This window comes from Calliopsis andreniformis, chromosome 6, assembly GCF_051401765.1.
Source record: "Calliopsis andreniformis isolate RMS-2024a chromosome 6, iyCalAndr_principal, whole genome shotgun sequence".
NCBI classification, from domain to species: domain Eukaryota; kingdom Metazoa; phylum Arthropoda; class Insecta; order Hymenoptera; family Andrenidae; genus Calliopsis; species Calliopsis andreniformis.
The window spans coordinates 21,775,481-21,799,511 of record NC_135067.1 but is presented as its reverse complement, the minus strand read 5'-3'; the positions used below and the strand labels follow the sequence as shown (position 1 = coordinate 21,799,511).

The 24,031-nt window shown below is 41.4% G+C and overlaps 4 protein-coding genes across 7 annotated transcripts in view; 2 read left to right on the top strand and 2 right to left on the bottom strand.

Annotated features, from left to right (window-relative positions):
* Positions 1 to 14,746, top strand: part of LOC143180274 (CD151 antigen) — a 38,357-nt gene extending 23,611 nt beyond the window's left edge. For 2 of the 3 annotated variants that reach the window (XM_076379888.1, XM_076379885.1), the window contains exons 3-6: positions 3,971 to 4,162; positions 12,436 to 12,609; positions 13,584 to 13,745; positions 14,454 to 14,746. In XM_076379888.1, the coding sequence (XP_076236003.1) occupies positions 3,971 to 4,162; positions 12,436 to 12,609; positions 13,584 to 13,745; positions 14,454 to 14,600 (675 nt within the window). In that variant the 3' untranslated portion in view covers positions 14,601 to 14,746. Of the gene's footprint in view, positions 1 to 3,970; positions 4,163 to 12,435; positions 12,610 to 13,583; positions 13,746 to 13,832; positions 14,327 to 14,453 lie in introns of those variants that run through there. The other variant, XM_076379887.1, reaches the window with a different exon arrangement.
* A 1,985-nt stretch (positions 14,747 to 16,731) lies between these two features.
* LOC143180275 (uncharacterized) lies at positions 16,732 to 18,522 on the bottom strand. Its single transcript, XM_076379889.1, has 5 exons — positions 17,913 to 18,522; positions 17,510 to 17,835; positions 17,313 to 17,431; positions 17,059 to 17,239; positions 16,732 to 17,000 (listed from the first exon to the last, which is right to left on the bottom strand). The coding sequence occupies exons 1-5, from the start codon at positions 18,394 to 18,396 to the stop codon at positions 16,821 to 16,823; spliced, it is 1,290 nt and encodes a 429-aa protein (XP_076236004.1). The 5' UTR covers positions 18,397 to 18,522; the 3' UTR covers positions 16,732 to 16,820.
* A 171-nt stretch (positions 18,523 to 18,693) lies between these two features.
* On the bottom strand, positions 18,694 to 21,833 carry Znt49b (solute carrier family 30 member 9). 2 transcript variants are annotated; one of them, XM_076379884.1, is made up of 11 exons: positions 21,694 to 21,833; positions 21,005 to 21,522; positions 20,720 to 20,906; positions 20,575 to 20,657; positions 20,289 to 20,418; positions 20,075 to 20,213; positions 19,671 to 19,994; positions 19,388 to 19,600; positions 19,186 to 19,320; positions 19,000 to 19,113; positions 18,694 to 18,915 (listed from the first exon to the last, which is right to left on the bottom strand). In XM_076379884.1, the coding sequence occupies exons 2-11, from the start codon at positions 21,462 to 21,464 to the stop codon at positions 18,871 to 18,873; spliced, it is 1,830 nt and encodes a 609-aa protein (XP_076235999.1). In that variant the 5' UTR covers positions 21,465 to 21,522; positions 21,694 to 21,833; the 3' UTR covers positions 18,694 to 18,870. The 2 variants fall into 2 exon arrangements, 1 of the variants encoding a protein (XP_076235999.1); XR_013002102.1 differs by lacking the exon at positions 18,694 to 18,915 and having other exon boundaries at positions 19,186 to 19,295.
* Positions 21,834 to 22,222: 389 nt separating this feature from the next.
* Positions 22,223 to 23,830, top strand: LOC143181216 (protein YIPF1). The gene is made up of 4 exons (XM_076381545.1): positions 22,223 to 22,502; positions 22,635 to 23,020; positions 23,089 to 23,269; positions 23,349 to 23,830. The coding sequence occupies exons 1-4, from the start codon at positions 22,301 to 22,303 to the stop codon at positions 23,570 to 23,572; spliced, it is 993 nt and encodes a 330-aa protein (XP_076237660.1). The 5' UTR covers positions 22,223 to 22,300; the 3' UTR covers positions 23,573 to 23,830.
* Positions 23,831 to 24,031: the final 201 nt, after the last annotated feature.

The window sequence follows — 24,031 nt, the reverse complement described above, 5'->3', positions numbered from 1 at the left end:
CGTGTGGCTAAGCGAACCAACGTGGAAAGCTTGCGTTACATAACCGTGAAAATTCCGTTTCAATTAAAATTCGCTGATTCGGGAAAAAGGAGGAACTGCGCGGGTAGAACTGCATAAACGCTGCAAAAATTGCGCAAATCTACGTTCGTTCTATGTCAAGTTTTGTAAAAACTGAGATGATAGCAAACATGGAAACAATTAACGTGCTGCAATTTGTTTCGCTCTCTTGAAGTGAGTTCCAGCGAAAAATTCCGTGAGCGCAACAGTGAGATTCATTAAGTGAGCCTTGCGCCGCCTCACAAAATACACCGATGCAATTCTGCCGCATCGTATCAGGCGAAAAAAGAGAGAACGTTTATTTATTAATTCGAGGCGAAATTGAGACGCGCCAGTTGATCGAGCCGCTAACGCGATTATCGACATATTTCATTCGTGTCCTCCTCGGTGTAGACACGATAGTAAAAGAAAGCGTTACTTCTGTTACGGCTCGTACAACACGAGCCCACACAACTCGAGCCTCGTTACCGTTCCCATAAATCTTGGCAAAAATTCAAGAGGGTCCATGCTGCGATTTATGGAATTAGCGGTGCAATATTTTATCCCTGTCGGGGGGAAAGATTACTGCGGGATATCGGATGCTGTTAAAGAAGTACATACCTACGTGAGCTCGACGGATACAAAAATTACTGTAAACTAGATCACGAAACAGTCGTATTGGAGCTTGTCTTCCAAGGAACACCTGAACAAAGATCATTATTCTCGTCGAAAACTCGCGAGGACGAAATGAATTTTCTGGTCCATCGGCTGTTCGGTGGCGCGTAGGACATGGTAAAAGGATGAGCGTGGAACACCGTTAGACACTCGCCGCTTTATTTGCTTTCTAAATTCATAACCTCCGAAGAAGATAAGCTGCAGAGACGAGGAATGAAAGAAGACTGCGGGGGCGTTTGTGGGAGACGTCAGCGTCCCTCCTAGAATTCCAGAAAACCTGTCCAAACGAGGCTTTTCGGCGTCTAGAGACAAATGTCTCGCACGATTACCTGCGGCTTGATGAAAGTCGAAAGAGGAGCCAAGCGCAGAGGCTCTAATTGAAGGAGATAGATAAAACCGACGTCGCTCTCGGCTTTTATTTTCAGCTCAACTATAGAAGTAAGAGAGAGAGGGACCAAGATTTTCTTCGATGACGTTAAGTCTATTGTCGCAGACACTGTGCGCTAAATATTGCTTCTGGCTGCTCGCGATTCTTCGCGGTACACAGGACCACCCACGTCGTCCGTTTTGATACATACTGGGCACCCATGCGGGGAAATTAGCGTAACGCTTCTATTCACGCTATTGTTAACGCGTCGATTCTCTGCGCCTAGTGGGAGAAAAAAGTGGTAAGAATTTCAAGCCCGTCGTTTCGTCACACTCACGAGGCGAACCTCGCTTGTCGAACACCTGTAATCTCGTGATCGTAAATAATCCCTGGTATTCGAAGGATGGAGCATAAATATGATGTTAGACCAGGTGCATTATAAATACTCTGTTGCGAATGCTGACCGTAGATTACCTTTTCATCTTCTTCGATCCCCACAGAGGAATAGGTCACCGAGGAAAGGGACACAGTATTTTCTCGTTTTATCCGTTTGTAACCGATCGTGCCCTCGAACATCGTTTTTTACTATCGAAGCTACACTGGAGAACGACGGGACGATAAAAAGGTACTGCGAGTGATTCGCTCGCGGATGGCACAGCCTCCCTATCGACTTTCATCCCTCTGGTTTCACAGCCAATGCAGACGCTGCTGGAGTCTCTTAGGGAATCGTAAAACGTAACGTAGGATGTCACGTCATTCCATAAGTAATATCGTTCTGCGTGTGTAACTTTAATACGCTAATGGTCCGAGTTAATGGCTCAGACGAGACAAGCAGTGGAGTTGGCGAACATTTTGCACGTAAACGGAACGTGTCTTTTCGTGGCAACATAGATCTGCATCGCGGAGTCCAATGAACTATGATCATCTGTGAAATGTGTCCGATACAACTATAACAGGGCACCCCCATGCAGCAGAGGAAAATCATGATTGGATTAACCTGACGAGATTAAAAAAAGAGTTATACCAAACTTCACATTCATGGTCTGACCCGATGGCTACACGCGCGTAGAGACGTAGCCGAGCATCGGGGCGATAGAGGGGATTTATGGCATCGTAGTAGCGATACGTGGCCGCCATCGGCATCTCGGAACAATGATAAAATAATAAATTGCGGCCCCCGTCCAGCGGCGGCTGTGTAGCCTCCCCGCAGGGAGTTAGATATCGAGGTCCTTCCTACGTAGTCGTGCACGAGCCACTCCGATTCGACTATGCCGCAGAGAAATACGTACGTTACGAGGTCGTATCGACTTGAAACATTTCTGGCTGGATTCTTCCCCGAAGATATATGATCTAATGCGTAGGTACGGTTTCGTAGCATCGACTCCAAAAGAACTGGTGACTCGGCCACCGGCGCAGCCACGATCAAAGATGATAAAGGAATATCGATCAGCCGCGGTCGCGAACCCTTTTTTATCCCCCACCGCTGTGGAGATTTACTACTTTGCGCAGAGCTCGAAAAAAAGTAATAATCGTAACTTCTGCAGATGAATTTATGCATTAGAATAACCCGATATTTGTCTATGGAATTTATCATGGTATCTGGCTATCGAAATTCTTTCATCCTAGATACTGACTGTGAAAGCGGTGATTACTTTTGATATTGTGGTTGAAATAGAAGTATTTCGTAATTCCTGCGATATCTATTCGGTGTCTAGATTAAATGGATGGTATATTACATTCTGACACGTGCAGGGAGAGAAAAATCAATCACAAGAGATTAGTAGGCGAGAGATTAAGATTAGAATCTATTCATCCAAGAATTTCTTCATCCCTAAAATTTGATGAACTACAGATGGCAGCATCCAATCCTCAGTACCGTTAATTCCTTTACTTACTCGTAACCAACACTAAATTCAACCACTGTGAAAACGTGAAAGCAGCAAAAACAGTGCATGCAATAATATTTCTGCAATTAACGATGATCACAGTCGAAACTCTTCCCTAAGCGTAACATCAGGCGCACGTAATAGCCCAGAGTATTTTGCGCCTCCAACGTACGTGTCCAGGGACCTGACCATTGTGTCCCAGCCCTGGTACACGCTACCCACGTACTGCACATTCCTTGATATCGTAAATATCGCGCGTCGACCGATATTTACGTCGGTATTGTCCGTATATTTTCCCACTACCTTGCGTCGCTGCTCCCATGAGAGGCGCTCGAGAGTCGCGAGCCGATGTCACAGGGCAAACGAAAAAAAATGGAGAAAATCGGCGGGCGAAAATGGAAGAAAAAATCGTAATAAATCGTGCCGCGAGATAGCGATTGGGCGTTTGACGCGCGTGATTAACTCGATGTTTGCTACATGCTGCGCGGCAGCTGTCTGTGGGCGGCTGTGATATCTCGGCAGCTCTTCGTGGCGGAATTCATCGGGATCTGAGTTTCGATATTGCTCCGAATAAAGCGTTCCGTTCGAGATCTTATCGCGGATAGCTGAGCAAGGAAATTACGATGTCGTTAGTCTATCCGCGCATGTTTCGCGGGAGCTGCGCGTGCAACTTGAAGAACCGGGCCACGTGGTTCGAGTCGGACGAATACTGGGGGATTACAGTGTTTCCTTGATAGAGACTCACTGATGAGTTCATAGCGAGAACAGATTCTTAGAGCTAACATATGCTTACGATAATCTATTCTAATCTCATGACAGCCTATTTTAATTGGGATTCTTTATAAATGTTTGTACATAAGTATACTATAAGCTCTTCTTTTTCGCTCCAAAGGAACGCAAAGAAGAAGTTCGAGTCTACTGTGCCCTTACCAAGAGGGCTAAGTAGAGAGCAATTAATGGTTAACAGGGCGCCAGAGGTTGATCGTCGCGTTTATTTTTGTTGCAGCTGTCTGGACTGGTCGTGGGCGGGATCGGTATCTGGACGGTGATTTCGAAGCACAGCTACGTGTCCCTGATGACGACCTCGACATATCCGACTCTAGCCTACGCTTTGATCGTCGCAGGTGTCCTGGCTGTGGTTGGCAGCTGGCTCGGATGCGGCGGTGTAACTTCTGAAAATAGATGCGTTCTTCTCATAGTAAGTAACCGATAAATTCACCCACCCCAAAGATAAACCTTCCCTCGACGCCAGGAAAGAATTCCACGTTATTCCGTTCGGTGTCCCCCAGTCGTGTCCAATTGTCGACAGAAAATTTACTTCTGCCCAGAGTCGATCGATAGCTCGCGAAACTAAGCGCGAGAGGATATTTTACGATCGTAGAAATTTGTTCGCTCCACGGCCAATAATCCTAGCACAGTCGATCAAACGGTAAACGTTTTCCCATTCGTCTCGTGGATTCATCGCGCTGTCATGAACGTGTAGCGGAAGTTGACGGTGGTGCGATGTCTCTTATCGATCATGCACTTCCGTGCCAGCCATTTATCAGGGCGCCGCTATTGTCTGATTAATTAATTCCCCCTTGCGGGCGAGCGTTCGTATCCGAGAGGGATGGCGTGGAAGATAAAGCCGAGGCTAAAGGATCCCCGGAACGTTGACAGTGGGATAGAGGAACGAGCCACTCGACCAACTCGCACTATCGCTTTTGAAATTACCTGTAGCCTCGGCACCAGATGCGCTCCAGATCGGTCGCGGAACTTTCGCGAATTCCAGTCGAGGAACGCAGTTTGTCGAAGCAACGTGAGTTGTTGCCACAGGTCGCTTGAACCTCGCTTTCGTACAGTTTAGATTCGAATCTGACTCGTTTCTTCTTTCGCCTATCCCTTCGAGGGAAATTTCATTTGCGAACGCCCGTGAAAGAAAATACAATGCGGGATTAATTAAAAGAGCAAGGGGCTGCTAAAAGTGTTTCGCTATTCCCAGTAAAACGAAGGAAGAAAGGATTTGGCAAAGTTCCGGTTTCGAGACAGTTCCAGGGCAAACCCGCGAGCTCATTTTTTCCGCGGCTGAAGAGTTCAACTTCTTTTTAACACGGTTGACTGTCTGCGAAGCGGGTGCCCGAGGGATGCATTTACATTTGCAATCACAGTTTCATTTATCTTTGCATCCTATTGAAGTGCTGCTAGATTCATCTGGCTTTACATTTGATTACAAATTTTCAATCTTTTGGTCTCGAGTAATATTCAGTATCTCTTGAGTATCTCTTAAAAATCTTCTCAAAGTCTGGCCCTGTTATTCTTGACCGACTAGCGACTTCATCATCAAAGTAAATAAGGTAAACGACGGGCCGAAGTCTACTTTAAAAAGTACCTCGATTTTCCTAGGAACACAATTAGCCGCAGTAACGAAACAGTTTTTCCTTTATGCTTTCAACGAAATTGTTTCAAAGACCAGAACCTTTTCGTTGGGCGAAAGTTTGGCTAGCAGAATGGACTAGATAGCGTTTTGTTTTTTAAAGAAAAAAAGAGAAGACAAGAGAGAAAGAACCGCGCACTCAACGGAAGAGGCGATAGAGGAAGATCTACGTTTAAAAGCTGCTTTACTTATACGGTGAAGGACATTATTCACCGAAAGAGATATACGATGACCCGTGCACTTGCACTCTAATGGACATTAATACGAACTCGCGAAATCGGGTGAGAAAGAAAGAGATATACCCCTTTATTCTCACCTGGGCCAGGGAAATTTATAATGTCCCTTTTCCTGAAACGTTGATCTCGCCTGATACTTTCTAAAGATAGTTCTGCAGAAGGGTAGAATAGCTGAAATGGCTCAAAGGACTCCCAGGAATCCTGGCGCTTTCGAAAGGACGAGATATGTCCTGCCAAACTGTCTGGCCCCAAAATCTACCTTGTATTTCTCCAACTCAAAATTACCCATCCTCGTTAAACCATAAATCGGACTTAATCGAGAATTAGCACAGCGCCGTGTCTGGTATCTCGGGCTTCCATTGAGACTGCTACGTTACTGGACTGGCTTACATTTAATTCCACATAAATGATAGTTAAATTGTAGTAGTAGTCGTTGTAACCCGCAAAATTTTAGTCGCTAAGATCTCGTCTTAATTTAGGGTGTCGGTGCTCGGTTGAATCGTATTCGATTACACGTAATCTGAAGCATAGTCTACCTTTCATTTTCTCTCGCTCGCTTCGTGGTTAATTTTCTATTTACCATTTCTTCATCGCTGCGGTTAGGTCTTACCGAATCAACACGATTAATACCATAAGTTGGCCAACAGTATACCGAATGGTAATTAACTTCTACCTTCGAATGGTAATTAGGAAAATACTGCTCGAAGCGATAAATCCTCGGTACGCAACGAAACATGTACAAATATCGCTGAAATGAGGACATTAACATTTTCCTTCAGCCAGCAGCGTTAACGAACAATGCCAGCCGCTGGAGCCATTTTAAGCTGCATCACGCGTAATGCATATTTCAGATCCTGCCACAATAATTGCAGGCGTAATATTAACGGCGACGCCGCGCGCCGCGATCCAATTAGTTTTCATAGCGCAGAAGAGCGCCTGTTCATTCTCGATTTTTTTCGAGATGAATGACGTATCGCGGGGCTAGAATGGAATCGGCAGACAAGTCTCGACGCCTTGGACTGGTTTCGAACCAGTTTCAGCGATCCAAATGCTGCGGGCGAGAGCGCATTATTTCCTAAGTATCCGACAACTGATCGCACCACTTACGGCCAATTTATGCCTGGATACGTAGGTAAACGCAATAAGAAGAAGGAAGTATGAATGTTTGACGATGCAATCATGCACGAATCGACGATTCGAGGCAATCGCAACGCGATGCTTTGCGCGCGCATCGTTGAAGAGAAACGTTTCTGGGAAATCGTTCTCTAGTTGCGTGATGATCGTTGTTGATTTAGCTTTGATCTGTTCTATCAATGTTTGTTTCTTGAGGGAACCTTGCAATCCTGTAGAAAGTCCCTATTATTGTAATATCTAGTTGCTTTGATAGGAACCCTTAAGTACACTCATGCAAGCGTATGTACTTACATAAATAATTTATGAAATCGGTGAGTTGGAAAACAGTACAAGTCCAAAAATCACATATTGAAGTATTTGATCTCAATGTGTAGTTCTCTTTTCTATGCATCCTGCATATAATTTGAGAATATTTGAAAATAATTAATTTTAGATTTCTTCTGTTCTCCAACTCACCCATTTAATTGTGTTCTGAAGAAGATTAGACAAAGCATGCCTTGATATGCTTTCTCTGCTACGGATGGGTTCCAATGAGAAACGTGTCCTCTCTGTAATGAATTAGATTAAATTAATTGCATATGCGTTGCAAATCTGACTTGCAGATAGCGAGCAGTGTGGCTCGTTATTTCGGTCAAGTGGATTAATTAAACGCGGATATCTCGTTCATTTAAGAAGCCCCAGGTCTTGTGTCCACCGCCTGCTTATCTTAACAAGAAGATTACCGATGGCCCTCGGAGATTGTAACAAAACCTGGACCAAGCTCTCGAGGATTTCTTGAGGGCATTACAAAATGGTTTGCGCGTTCGACATGATGAAAAGAGACCGCACATGACAAGAAAACGTCCAGCATGGCAGAATGACTGGTCCAGTTGAATCTGTGCAATTATGAAGACGTTAAATCCAAAGTGCCCGAACCTTCGACGACAAGCATTCTCGCAAAAAGAAATACTTCAGCTGACGTCTTGACCAAAGCCTCCTCCCCACAGTCTCCTCGATGTTTGAAATACGCCAGCGGACAATATTATCCCGAGGAAATGAAATATCGCGTAGACCATACTGAAATCATCTGAATTCAATTGGATTTTATCCCAGCCCATGAAGTTATCGTATCGGCTTCCTCGGTTCCAATGAACTCAAGATGTTATGAATTTCAGTGAAGTTAAAATCGAAACTCTGAACCTATTGTTAGATATCGACGTGATTGCAAGTATCTACGGATTCAATTGACAAGAATTTCAAATTGAAGACATTTCTTTTTTTGAAGACAAAATCGAGATGCTTACCTTTCCATCCGTATTTAGATAAGATCTATCAGATTCAAGAAAGATGACAGTACACGACGCGCAAGTTTACCTTAAAAACCGCTTTAAGTCCTGCAAAGTGAGAAAATCATGACATATCAGATTTTATCATTTGACTACAGATTTCTACCACGGTAGATCGAAAGATTTCGTTGCCATTGCAGAAGTTCCTTCGATACGCAGCGTAAAGGGGAACAGCATCGAAATCTACGAGCCATACATAGGCGCAACTTTGAACTCCCCACGAGATTGGCAATTTCCCACAAATAGTTGCGCAAGTTTCGAACCGTTTACCATTATCGACGAACGGTTGGTGCGCAGGCACGTTTTCTATCACGGATGGCGCGTGTTCGCGCGGATACCAGTAACGAGGCCCCGATCCTGCAAAGGGACTATCCTTTGTTTCTCAGCGCGTGCTGGCGCGCGAGCGAAGTGGGTTAGCGCATTTATCTTTCCCTCGGCGCGGAGCGTATTTCATGTAAATAAAAATATAAAAGGCGCACGATAAGACGGCAGGTATGTACAGTAGATTTTCTGGCCATATACGGTCGTTACTCCATGCGCCGTTTCCGTGATCAGGGTATCGCCGTTTCGTGCGTCTAGAGAGTAAATGGAGCGACGAACGATGCCGAGATTCGCTATCGAGTCGGCTCGTTACTCCTCGACGTGGACACGTTTTAACAAGGAGATATCGCCCGATGATCCTCCGAGGGATCTCCTTTTACGTCCGCTCAGTCGCCGAGAACTTTAACGAGCCTCCCTGCGCTTCCTACGCCAGCCAACTGTATCGCTAACTTTTTTCCAATTTGAATATTGATTAAGGAAGGAATATCATAAATTACACGAAACGTGATATAATGCAGCGTCGAGCTAAAACACTGTCAGGATAGTTATCGATAGTTATGCATCATGTAGGAGTGAGATACTGAAGAGAAAATAGGGTCGATGATCGATCAGCGTCATGGATTCGAGCTGGTGGAAAAATAGAATTGCTTCCGCGGCAGATTTGAGTAATCAGATCTTCGGTGTAATGGGAGTTACTTGGTATAAATTATAGTTAATGAAATGTGAAAAAAGATGAAGTAGGTATAGTTAGAATCGAAGGCTCCAGTTTTCCTCTGAATGTAGTCTATTTTTCAACTGGTCGTCAGACCGAGAACGGTAATATTGCTTCCCGTTTCTTCGAGTCTGGTCCTCGTCCCACGACTATCCGGGATTCTTCATTTTATTTCTGTTGTTCTCGATATTTCAGAACCAGGAGGCAAGCGAAAAGAATTGTTCCTGCCACGAAAATTGAAATCGGATTGTTGATTCCACTCCGTCGAGAATCTTGAGTTACGTCCTCCTCTTCAACGTGTTTTCCGCGATGTCCCAATCGACTTCGGTCTGCTCTTCAAGTTGACAATTACCAGCACGTTGCTGCGTCGCTCCTTCTATCGTAATCTTAATTGTAAAGTATCTCTCGATTTACTTATCTTTTAATTAGTATCGCCTAATATAGATTTCGTACAGTTCGAAAGCCGAAGAACTTTATCAAGAATTCCACGAGCAATTAGGCTGTTCGATCGGGGGACTATCGGCGATCTCGCGCGCAAAAGGTTCCCGCCGCTTCTTTCGGTCAATCTTTTGCCTCTCCTTTCCCATAGGTCTTTAGCTCCCTTTCACCACCTGTACACGATGGCACGAGCGGATCGTCTCATTAGCCAACACCATATATGGTGGTCAATTAAAATTTTTGCCCGCGGTAGGTAGGTAAATCTGGATAATGAACACGCCGCGGATTTTTAAGGAAGAAGAAGGAGCCGCGTAAACGAGCGGAGAAAGTAATGGTAGACTAGACGTCTAGCTAATCACGGGAAACCCTTACGAACAGACGTTTTTCCTGCCTTGGATACATTTTTTAATAGCGAGAAAATCTTGTACAGACGCAACGATTAAGTGCAACGAGCTCTGCGTTTAGCCAACAATTCTAAAACTCAGCCACGTTTTCGTAGCAGTCGCGCGTGACGTCGGTTCACGTCAATTTTGAACGAGACGAAGTGTACCGCGTTGCAGATATTTCTCCTAGTAAAATCGATTTATTTGCACTGTCGACGGATGTCGACTGTGATCGCGGCGACCGCAATCCGTGTTCATGATCGACCGTCTATTCGCTGTTAGCGGTACCGTTCAATTCTAAACTGTCAATTGCCGTTCCTGGTCGGATGCTGCGGCCAGCACAATGTACATATCACGCGTGCATGCAGTTTAAATTGGCACCCACGTGTACGCGAGTGCTCATCTTGTAATACCGATGCCTCGCCGCCGCTGCGTCTGCTGATCCTGCTCATTCGAATTGGATTTTTGGGAAATGCTCTTTTTTTTTCTCGATTACGTTGCGTTGTTATCGAATCTCGCGTGTCAATACTTCGACTCGCTAGCATTTCACGCCCTCGTTTGTAGAAGACTCAAATACAGGCTTTTTCAACAGAGATCATCTGGACACTTTGGGGTCCGGATGACGAATTGTCGGGGCCACGTGAAGAGAAAGAAGGTAGGGACTAGAGATGAAGTGGGGATAGGAAAGAAAGGAAGAGAGAAGGGTTCGAAAGAGAGCCATAAGTCTAAAACGGTTGAGAAACCCTGTTCTAGCACAATAAGAATAGAAGAGGAATCGCTTGTACAGGTTGAGAACACTTAGATACTGTCCCACAAGATTGAGGAGACCTTCTCTCGAACGCAAGAGAATAGAATTCTATATCTTAACAAAGTTAACCAACTTCTTCGTCAACAGCTCCTCCCTCAGACAGAACAGTCCGCTGGAAACTTTTGCCCAATCGTTGGACCTGACCTCGCGATTTGAATATTCATGCAGGCAGGTTGTCGACACGTTCTAGATTTATATTCATGAAAACCCCGAAACGCTCCTCCTGGCATTTTGCGGGCTCCACCACGTGGCACGTCGAACTTTTCCTCGAAGAAATTGCTGATCGTCCCACGGTGTACTTTATCCCCTGGTGCGTTGATAGCCAAACGCGAGCCGTTTTTCACACTCAAAGTACGCTGGCAGCAAAATTGGTCGAGGCAGTAAAACTGCGTCACGTGCGAGCAGCCAGCGAACATTACACGGGATCCCCTTGTTTGTCCGAAAATTAGAGAAACTCGGTTTACCAGCGGCGTCGACGAGCTCCGCATATTTTAACGCGACACGCCGCAGGATGGAAGTGAAACAAGTTGGCGAACATATTGTTCGACTAGAGGTCGAGGAACGCGCGAAATTGCGGCGTGTTCTTTAGGAGGACGATTGAATAGGCGATAGTCGACCGTTCGGTAATCGTTTTTGAGACGATTCATAGTGAGACGGGTCGTTACACGCGATTCTTGCTAATGTAGCTCCGTTGCAAAGGTAACCGAGTCGCTTGTCGACGATTTACGACGCTCTCGAGGGAACATTAGCAGCGATCTTGTGATTTCTGGACGAGGGAGTCGTTAGTGACAAACGTGATCGTATTCCAATCTTGATTCTGGGATTACATGCTACTGCGTTTCCAGAGAAGTTTATCCATGTTATTGTTATCTGGGCTTCCTTCGTGGAAATAGTCTACAGACTTTTGTCAATATCTTTCCTGGTCTAGTGAACAAATTTTATAGAGAAGGTACAGAGAATGTACCGCAAATTTCATTCGCCTTTGCTTCTCTAACTTTGCTTTAGTACTAGCTGTTACAACAGTACTTCTAGTTTGCAAGGGGTTGAATGAGGTAAGGGGAGAGTAACTTCAGTGTAGTGCAGCAATCAAATTCCTCGATTACCAAAGTATCGAAGTTTTGAGCAACACTGAACGTCTTAAATGCCTTTGAAAATAGGGAAATTAGCCTTTCAAGGTGAAAGCTAGGGAAGTTTCGAGTTAATAAAGTCCTTCATGTCGATGGAGTTGACGAGCGTTAACGGTATTCCTTTCTAAGCTGCGACAACCTGAAGATGATCGATTCGAGACGATTAATATGTAGCGAGACAGGATAATCACCGTAGGCAACCACTGTAGCGATCACATAGTTAAAACTGCAATTTACTCCGAAATGCTTATGCTAATGAATGTTTCTCGAAGAGCAGGTGTAAGTCGAAGACACATTAGCGAAGATTTTTCAGCGAAAATTGCTCCCATGATTTATGTCACTACTTAGTCAAACGTATAAACCACTTGACTTGTTGCTTATGCTAGTACCCTAGCCTGCACAAGTATTCAGAGTTTTTTACAAAGAGAGTACCATTTGATATCAATTACTAATAAATAAAAAAGTAAAAGTGTATTTCATGCATTTCCGATAATGTGTTATTGTCCAAATATATGAAAGATTAAGAACAAAATCTACCTCCGATTTCCTCTAATCACGTCTGTTTTCTGCGCAGTACGTATTCGTGGTGATGCTGGTATTCGTCCTGGAGGCAGGAGTCGGCGCGCTGGCACGGCTCTACGAGGAACAAGTCGGTCCTGAATTGAAGATGAATCTTAATCGTACCTTCCTCGAGAACTACTCCGTAAGGAGCAGAGAAACTTCCGCGATCGACCAGATGCAGATAGAGGTGAGTACAGCTAGAACGGCGACCTCGTCAAGCGACCGGAAGAAGGATTGCCTGTCCGAGAATAAGACAACCGGTAGTCAGTCGTAAAGAGCAACCATCTACTTCTGTTTCATCGCAGTGAATCGTGGCGTCCTTGTACACCAATCTTCCTTCGATTTTATTGCTGCTACTTGCACCGATTCGAATCGGTACCTTGTTCGACTGGTCGTGAACGTTTCATTGACCAGAAAGCACTCGAACGAAACCGTTTAAAGGAACATCCGTTAGAGTCGCCTTATTGGGACATTTTGCCCTCGCTCTCTTTTTTCTCGCCGTACCTTTAATAGACACAGGGAGAAGGGGGACGTCGTTAAATTTTCTCCCCAGCACGAAATAGCTGCGGGCTGGCTCGCGATATCGCCTAGCCGTTTTTCTCTGCGTTACCTAGTAGTGCAGCCACTGTTGCGTCAGTACTTTACGATAGCGAATTATCGTTATCGCATCGCGAAAAGCGCTCCCAGTACGTCCTCCGCCAATCGATTAGCGTCGTTGCTCCTTCCATCGATCCGTTTTCTCCTCGCGGTCGCCTGTAACTCGCTCCAAGAAGCTCGATTGCCCCTCTCCAGATCCGCCGAGTGCATTCAAACGCGGTTCCTATTCGCGTTCTTGGAACGAAGGTTCCTTCTTCGACCATTTAATGGACGCGCTAACGATTGTTTTAGACTCTCTTTTGTTTATTCAGGCCGAAGCAATTAGGTACTGAAGAGTCGTTAGCAGGCGAATACAATTGAGGGTGGTCGTTGGTTCATTGATATTTTCCTCTGTAGTTCTCTGAGTAAAGAGGAATATTTGCTTGCACTTTCCCGATTCAGAACTACTGCTTATATCTGTGGCTGTAAGGCAAAGCGAAAAACGTAGTTACGTAAACGAATACTAGCCTAAGAGCTATTGATTGGATTATTTTAGGAAGATTCAATTTCCTGTTAAACTTTCAGTTCAAATGCTGCGGAGCCCTGAGATTCGAGGACTGGTTGGTGAGCGAATGGCACAAGGACGAAGACGTCCTCAGGGATGGAAGCCTTGTTCCTGACAGCTGTTGCAAGACCCCGACGCACCTTTGCGGGAGGAGGGATCACCCTTCGAATATCCACTATACGGTACTCATAAATTCTGATTAATTTTCCCCTGAAATTCTGTGGTTCTATCAGCGATCGATTTATTTATTCGTTTTCATTTTACTGGAGGAGGCTTCTATTCAATCTGTGCTCGAAGCTGAAATGCACGCTTATTTGTTCCAATTTAACCTGGTTAGGAGCACGATAATCGACGTGCATACAATTTGAGGATGAAGCTCGTTATCGAAATCCTCGTGGCTTCATCGCGTAAAACTACTGTACATCATAGATCCGCTGCAACGCGCACTCGAGATATGGATTCCATTAACTGAAGAAGCGCTTCTGTTTCGCGGAATCAAAGCTCGACTCTTGAGATTCCCTGAAGTGGATGCGGGATAACATCGACGGACAGTGTATTTATACAAGGTGTTAACAAACTTTGCAGAGTACCTACCTTTCGTTTGCTAACAAACGCCTTTAACGAGCTATTTAACCAACATTATTGGCAGGAGTTCTAGAGGCGAAGTTCCATTATTTGGACTCGCTACAAACTAAATTTCTAGCCAACAACCTGAGTTCGCTCCACCGCCTCTTTTTCTTCAGAATCAATTCATTATCTTTGAAGAAGACACTCTATAGAACCTATGTGAAGTTATGGATAATTGCATGATATGGAACATAGGCTTAAGAAATTTGTAAACGTGATGATAATATGATGGACGTAGTGATTTATAAATTGTTCTTTTTAAGGGTTGCATCTACAAATTCCTGGAAACGACGAAGGATCACCTGATCATTCTGGGCGCGGTGGGCCTGGGCCTGTCGGTGTTAGAGCTGTTCGGCATCGTGTTGGGTTCGTGCCTCTACATAAAGCTCAGGCACGACTTCGACGACTGAGGATTGCTTCAAGTTCGCGAGAGCAACAACAACGGCCGCTCGTGGTGCAGATATATGCACCACGACGTAGGAGCCGTTTGATCGTCGAAGCGGAAGGGAGAGGAGGAACGGAGGGATCGTCCAAAGGGGATTCGTCTTGTGTCGTTCGCCATTCAGGATTTCCTCCCTTCCTGGCTCTTCCTCCGTGACTCAAAGAGGGAGACCGCGAGATTCCTCCTCTCCCCGATTTTTTCCCTTGCCTCGAATGAATCGCACAATGAGGTCGAAGGGAAAAAAGCGGACGGACAAGAAGAGAGGGAGGAGATGCGAGCGCCCTGCCACCGCGACGATCGTCCCCGCGATCACGGAAGTCTTCAAAGACCTTTCCTCTGACAGTTTATCCCCGCGGAGCGGGGCCCAGCGAAAAGCATAGGGTGAAAAAAGAAAAAGACTAGCCATAATGTGGTCGTCGAAGCGACCAGAATCCGTGTCTCGAACGCATCTTGTCAGATCTGTCTCGAAAAGGAGGTTTCTTCCTCTCTTTTGTCTCTTTAGTCGATCAACGAGAAGCCAGACGCTTATGTCGACGAGAAGAGATGATTTATCCTGAGCGAACCGAACCCATGACGATTTTAGAATGCTTTTTAACCACTACTGGTCTTTTCAAATGTGTTCACTTGAGATTATTGAAAACCTGAGCCAAGTAAAGATCAACGATCCAAAGTAATATTTCGATGCTGTTTCTTCCCAAAGAAGAATAAAGAGAAGACAGTTTTTAGGTGAAGTGTCGTTTATGATATTCGTTCCTTCGCGATAAGTGTATTTTATCGAATGTACATGGTTTCTTTGTCGACAAACTTTGATTGCATAAGGTGTAAGAAAAGTAATGAGCACTTTTTTATAACTGGACAGTCTTCTTGTGGAAGATTGGTAAAATATTTATTAATTAGAAGTTACTGAAGTTACTTCTGAGAGTGGAGAACTTTTCCTACCGTTCAGTCTTGGGATCTAGGCAGGTAATTAGAAACTATAATAATTACTTTTTTTGCACCCTATGCAAATTGTACTCTCTTCATGTACTGCCGTCACGAATCCGCACAAATGTTTCTAAAGCTTTAGACAAGAGGAACAAAGTTAACAAGTTTCATATCATGATGGTATTTTAAATTTTTTGGAAAGCTGTCAAATGTAACAATTTGTTACTTTTCTTCTATTTTACAATCAAGTTTAACACGATTAAATGACAAGCGTGATATGAAACGTGTTAAATTCTCAGCCAGTAAAGTCGCGAATGTTAAAGAAATCGCGACTGAAAGACGGTGTTTTGTTCCTCGGGAATAAGTAGTCCTTATCTGTCGATAAACGGACCACTAAATCGTCCTGCTTTTTCACGAATAAAAAAAAATAAATTTGATTGGTCAAGCAACGACGTAAAACGATCGCCCTTCACCCGCGAATGCCTCTTTCGTCCTTAAATTCATTTATTTCGCAATTTGTTCGCTTTATTCGAGGTGTTTATTCTGAGGAAGGCGAAAATAATCTTATAGATCGTTCGTCTCGAAAACACGTATCGATCTCGCGGTTGAGAGGGCGATTTAGAAAGGGTCGTCGACCTTGAACAGAACCGTAAAGAGTGCCTTCAGTAGCATTATTAAGTCCAGAGATATTTTATATTATCGTCAATGTAAATTGGAAAAAAGATGTACGTTAGAGTTGTAAATGTACGTACAGTATTTATATATTTATCTGTTGCTTCGCAGGTTAATAAGAATCTTCGTGCATTATTTATAATAAAATGCTACGTTCACCGTGCAACGAGGGTAGCCGACGCGATGTGTCAATGATTGTGACAGAAGAATGGCCTTCCAGAATCTCAGTATATCTGGAACCACCTTTTGGTCACCGATTTCCTCTGTAATTATCGACACAGTTTTTTGTCGCGCTAAAAACAAAATCTAAGACCATATTTTACTATTGTACGGAATGCGCCATATGTTATTTTATTCTTAACGTTATTGTCTTTATTAGTATTATATATATATATATATATATACGTGTATTATCTGTTAGAGTTTAGAAAAAACTTTATAAATATTGTACATATCAGACCCTATTCTGTTACGAATAAACATCGAAACAATATCTAAGACATTTCCTAATCCAAATATTGAAACATAAAATAGAAGAAAATGAAAAAATTGTAGACTAGCGTTCCTTATGGCTGAATGTATTGACAATTTATTATCTGGAAGGACTAGTTTCATCCGCGTATTTCTTCATAGTCTGTAAATGTATCAAAAAGGCGTCGTCTTTGGTCCCAAGAGAAACGAACAACCAAGCAAACACTGCTAGTATATCCTTCGACATGGACATTTTCTGCCAAGCATTTAAATCATCCAGAAAAGTATGAACGTTAGTAGCCTGAAATAAAGTAAGTTAGCGAATTTCTATTAGGTATGAAAGCTTAGTTTGAGCTTACGTTTTCCCATAAGCTGTCGTTTAAGCTATAATAATGCACCAGTGACAACTGATTGTCTGTGTTCAGACAGACTTGGTGAAGGCAGAAGATGATCAAATACAACGGGACTGCAAATATTGATTTATTGTAATCAAGGTAGATCTCGCGTAAATGTTCTACGTTGAGTCGAGCTAAATCAAATCTAAAACCAAATTGGAATGAGCTTCAGTAGTGGGAATAGAACAGTAGAAAATGTAACAAACATGAAAACATACTTGTCGAAGGTCGACACTATGCATAAAGCGATAAGAAAGGAAAAGATACTCGTATAAATTTCGCAAATCGATGAATGATTTATTACAAAGTCCATGGAAACGTTGAAAAATACAGACAACTAAAAAATAATGACATGATTTTTAAAAAGAAGCAATTTTAAGGAAGGTCAAACGTTTTTTATAAAATAGAAACTTGCCATGATAAAATGCATCAGAGCCATACCACCTAGGATACCTTGAGACACGAATCCTATGCTCTTCCATAATTTTTGGGCAGTAATAGCCACCCTTATAGGTGGAGAATTTCGATTCTCAATGTTCTCATTACTTCTATTATTTTCTGTTTTCCTCCCTCCTCTACTATCTCTTAATCGATTAATTTTCATAGCACTAAAACTACCTCTATGTTGTACGTAAATTTTATCTGTAGTTAATTCTGGAAAAGGCGGCTGATGCTCATATTTAGTGCGTGCATCCTCTTGGCTCCTCTTCAGGATCTCCGTAATTGGAAGTTCGTCCTCCTCTTTAAAGACAAATATTTACTTATTCCTATTCTTTAAACATTTTCTTCTATTCATAGTTGATCTCACATACGTTTACCTCGTAAATGTCCCTTCTTTCTTCTAGAATGTACTGCGTCACCTCTTTCATGACGTTTCTCAGAAGACTGTGAGCCAGAAGTTTCTTTCCTCGTTTCGTTTCCAAAATCTTCAGTACGTCGACTATGTCTTCGCCTCTCACGGTGATCACGCCTTGCCTTTTGCCTTCTTTCACGTTCATCCTGATGCTTTCCTCGTTCAGTCCGAGGCAGTTCTTTGCGACTCTGAAAACTGTCCACCTTCTCCTCGTCAGAGGATTCGTCTTCCGTGTCTTCAGACTCTGCCACATCGTGACTGTTTCGCGGAGACCTGTTGATTTGCTCCAAGTTCCATTTGCTTTTTAAAGGTGTGCTAGTGTTCTTCGCGTACGGTGAATTCTCGGAGCTTTTGCTGGTCGATGACAACTCATCGGTACTGCTCGAACCATTTTTTTGTGGAGCTTCTAAGCTCCACTTTCGTGCAACTTTTTCACTTGATCGACTCATTTGATCGTTTCGTTAATTGCGTAGAAATGTTCGATTTTCCCACTACCTTGATTTTTAGACCACTTCATGTCTAGTCCCTAACGCAGAGCGCAGAAACAGATGTCTGAATTGCAGCAATTCCCTCATGAGAAGTATCCATGGAAACGCTTTGTTGTCATTTGTAAGCCAGCGTGAATAGCAGGTTGGAAAAATCGATAATTCAGAGTGACGAACTAATGTGTTTTCCAAGTAAATAATATCAGAATGAGGATGATATCGAAATTGAGATGTGACTGCGATACAATTGCAATGTAATTAAAAGGACTATTCACTTTATTTCTCTTTTTTATCTATTGACATAGACATTTATATTATTTTTATATAAGTAACATAATTAATATGACATGAATAATTATTACACATTATTTACAACAGACCTTACACCCTATATATACTTCTTTTACCATATTATTTTTCTATTACAAAAAAAAACAATTACAGAATTTCTAAATCACAATGTCGAATCTCCGGATGTTTTTTCTGCAAACATTATGAAACACAAGTGTTACGTTCCAAGAACAATTATAAATTAGCGATGAAGCTCTTACACTTTTTTTACTGTACCTTTAATTTTAATTCCATTCTATCTATTTCTCCACCAACCATGTCGACGATACCCTCACCGTGTTTTAAAAGAAATGTCTCCAATTCGTCGATGTTTTCCATGGCCTTTACTTCCTACAAGCGAAATGATTCTAACAATAACATACTATAGTATTACTTCATAAAGATTTGACAAAAGTCCTGTACCTTCAACATAGCGGTAAGATCGTTCTTATCCAGATAAGACCTCGTTAATTCCTTTCCATCGAAATCTATTTCGGCCTTGTATCGAACTAGGTTATTTCCCATGTCGATACCTTTAACATCATAAATTGCTCGAACCTAACATGCAATCGATTAATAGGAAAACAACTATTGTTATAATTATTTGTAGACAAAAAAGCATTACCATTATATCAGACTCCAACTCCGCGTTAATCTTATCAAGGTCTTCTTGAGATATACTTCTGCCAATTAAAGCAGCAGTATTCGTGTTAATTATAAACATCGCTACTCCACCCAGAAGGAAACCACCCAAGATAGATCCAACAGCGTCATATATTGGGTTTCCAGTGTATGAAGTCAAACTCATACAAATGGTCGCAGTAGTAATACCAACCACCTGGTTAAAATAGATTTTTTAGTGAATCAATTGTTCGTAGGACGCATTCCGCTAAGCAACTAATACTTGCAGACGCAAAGTCTTCTAGAAGTACGACATTCACAGAAGGATCTTGTCCTCCTAATACATATTCTTTAAATGTTTTTTGTTTCTCTTCGGCCCCCTTTTTTATTGATTGTATCGCTACTAATAGTGTTGCTCCTTCAGACACTAAGGAACCACCTAGGACATAGTATGCCCAGTAGAACGGTTCTACGGGCGAAGGATTAAAAATACCGTGAATTCCGTGATAAATTGATAAACCAGCACCGACGCAGAAGATGCCAACGCCGGATATTAAAGAAGAAACGTACTTCATGTTTGTGTATCCATATGGGTGATCTGGATTAGGATTCTGTAATATTTTATGTAAATTTAAACACTGAAATGTGTATCAACACCATTCGTTACACAACATTATAAATTTACATGTACCTGTACAGATTTATGTATCCCATACGCCAATATTAATTGATTACAAGTATCTGCAGCAGAGTGTACACACTCTGCAAACATACTGTGTGACCCAGTAAATATCCAAGCACATAATTTCCACAAGAAATTGCTAGCATTGCTACATAACAAGTAAATATGAATTTAATAATCAAGTAGCAAAATCTAAAATCTACCTCAAACTGGCTGAACTTACATTACAATTGCAGTCAAAACTACTTTACCAGACCTTCCAAACAGACCTTCCCTTTCTTGTAGGAACTCAGTAGTTTTACTACCCATTTCTCTCCTATAATCCCTTAGTCTTCGTTTCACAGTAAATATGTCTACAATGAAGAATAAGATACAATATTTGTACCAATTATTTAATAAAGATTGTATTAAAGTATGCAACAATAACCTCTATAAAGTGGAAAAAGACTTCTGCACAAGAAAGCATATAGCACAGTAATTTATATTCTAGAAAAGAATGGCATCCTTACTTTGTTGGTAGGCTTTTTGTTTAAGTTCTTTCTTGAGAAGTTCCTTTGCCAAAGCTTCTCGTGATCCCCAAACTTCCAAAGCTCTGTAATTAAATGGAACTTACTAAATATTACTACAAAGCCTAAGGGAATTGCACAAACTTACTTGGCTTCTACATCTTTCCTCCAGTATACAGTGATTGGTGGTTCAAACTCATATGGTGATCGTCTTTTTGTTTTTGGTAAATCTTCAAGATCAGAAGGCTTCAACAGAAAATCAGACATAGCTCTGACTGGTGTAATAAAATTACGTTCTAATGATGACATACTTTTGTCAACTTTCTTCTTCTTAACTAGGAGCAAAAGACATTTGCATTCAAAACACAATATAGGAATACAAATTATTAATGAATCACAGAGACTTCAAACTCAATACAATAAAAAATAAAACCTTTCTTTGCTGTTACTCCTTCTGTACTTTCCATTGTTAAATCTGGTTTCTCTTTATTATTCTGATTATCTTTAGTGAAAATAGGTTCAACATCTAGTTTTCTCTCCTTCAATTGTCCTAAATTTTCTTCTTTCAATTCTATTATTCTTTGCTGTAAATTCTCCTGTGGCTTATCCACATTTTCACCTTCTTCTTTTTGCATTTTTGAGACCACAGAAATTGGTCTGAATATTGAAATAAATACATGTCTCCATTCATCAGGATGTCCCAATTTCTTGCCACTAGAAAGCTTCTGAGAGCTTGCAATGATGTGTAACTTGTATCTTGTATTATGATTACATGTTATTAAAGAGCTAGCATGCCTTTTTAGGTATCCAAATTGAAAAATATATAAGCAGTCATGATTGAGGTAAGTAATATTGCGAAAATGCTTCAGCAACTTGGAAGATTGTTGTAACATCGTCTCAGTACCGGTCGCCGTGAATACAATCTTGAAAAAGCCGTATCGTCTAACCTAACTGAAAAATGAATATCTCATTAGTGAAACAACTAATATTCACCAATATTTCGAATACAAATAGCAATAAATCACTGATTTTTAGTAACTGCAAATACAACACTTCAAAACTTATTTGTTATCAAATGGAACATACGCATCCCTAAAGTAACATTTTTAGAAATTTGTTTACCTTTGTCCAAGTTCGATTATTCTAAAAAATAGAATACATTGTTAGCAATATTTGGACGGAAATACTGCTCGGTAATACACTATGCTTAGAAGAGTATAAATTAGTAAGTATCGTTCGAACTGTCAAAAAATTGGTCAAATTCCTTACGATACTAGCAATGTATTCTAGCATCAATGACCGTCGGTAAATACATTGTAATTACAATGTGATTGTTTATAACGTTTTTATAACAAGGAATAAAGAATTTTGTTATTTCACATAGTTGTAAAAGAAATGGCAGAAACGTTATATCATATATTAATATTAATCTCAAGCTACCAATCAGTTCTGAAATGAACGAACCGTTACATGTACAGAGTACAGAGTACGAGTGTCATGTCATTGATAGTGTATGAAATAGATCGATGACTTAATACACTTTCTGTCAGACGCTACGAGAGACCTCTGACTATTTCCGCAACACATACAACGTTATCGGTTCAGTCTAGAAGAAGATCACTCTGCTACAAGTGGCAGGAATCGTGTGAAATAAATTGTGACCGATCTCTGTATAGTTAATGTTTACGTTGCACTTGTCAAACAGATAGAAAATACAAATTAGTTTATTATGGATGGGAATCAATCGAAGGCTAGTGATACTCAATTTATCTCCTTTCAAGACTTTCCCTCGATTCATCAGGAAGGAAATCTTGGTCAAGCACAAATAAATGTTAATACATCTACTCATCAAGGTTTTAATAACCTGTCAAATGACGCAGCAGGGATTGGTATTATAGAGGATCTTCAGGGACTACCCGATAAAACTGAAGGTCTACACTTTTTATTCTATCCCTTGTTATCCTAATCAGACAAATGATTGTCATTTTAAAAGTTATTGCAAGTATCATGATCTACTCTGTCCAGTGAGTCTGTACTTCGAAGCCATATTTCTGTTTTTACAGCCACCCCCTCGCGCAATTTTTGGACAATAGAATACTATCAGAAGTTCTTCAATGTGAACACAGCAGATGTTGTAGAAAGAATCAAACGGTCTATTATTCCTCGTGGCAGTGAGAACTATTTAATATCCCACATAAGACCAAATCCAGATCTTTATGGACCATTTTGGATTTGCGTGACACTAGTATTTTCTATAGCCATCAGTGGGAACTTGGCTAATTATTTACAGACTGCCAGCTCTGGCAAATACCATTGGAAGTATGAATTCCACATTGTATCCTATGCTGCTACTTGTATATTTTTATATGCGTGGTTACTACCAATCGCATTGTGGGGTGCATTGAAGTGGACTACCAGTTCGAGGGACACAGAAGAAGAATTAATAGAGGTTGTAAGGTGTTGCTTTTTACTATTAAAAGGTGTCAGAATAATTTACAATTGAGACTTTTATTTCAGTCTTATGCAACACCTGGTGTCTTGGAACTTCTTTGCCTTTATGGCTATTCTTTAGCAATTTACATTCCAGTAGCTTTTCTTTGGACCATACAAATTGGATGGTTACAATGGAGTTTAATGGTGGTAGCAACTTTTATGTCTGGTGGTATTTTATTGAGATCTCTGTTGCCTGTAATAGCAGGTATAACATGCTAAGGAATTAGATTCTTATTATATACCACATAATGTTAAAGAGAATTAAACTCTGATTTAATTTTCAGGAAGGTATAGGGTAATATATATCGCTATAATCCTAGGAATGCATCTTATGTTGGCAGCAGGGTTTATGATGTTTTTCTTCTATCCATCTAAGACAAATCCAGCTACAGTACATCATGCAGCCACACAAGTAATTGGAAACAAAAATATTTTAAGCAGTACTCTCGCATCATTAACTAATAATTTACTTGTAAAGACAGACAGTCCTGTAAAGATTAACCAATAGAATAAAAGCGCATACGTTTACTAAATACAAATTCCGTCTTCGTGCAATTAGAAATAGTATTTATACTATGTATATGAACGAAAAATAAATGAAAATAATTGAAATTCGTAAAATTTTTAGGCACTAGTGTTTATTATATAAAAAACATCATTCAGTCGAGCCATATATCAAGTACTTCTATATATATATATGTGTGTGTGTGTGTGTGTGTGTGTATAATATTCTTGTGTATCAGGGCAATACAGAAGGCCAACAAAGTGTCTGGTTGATTTATTTTCACAGCTCCCATGTGTTAATATAGGGACTCTTTACATATCAACACAACACATATCCTTTACAATCATACGGATCTCCATGTTATACACAGTTAATTAGTATTCGTAAATACAATAGATAGTAAATGTTAATTAGTCATCAATACAATCGTACGATCGTAATTCACTCGTACTTATTATTTTC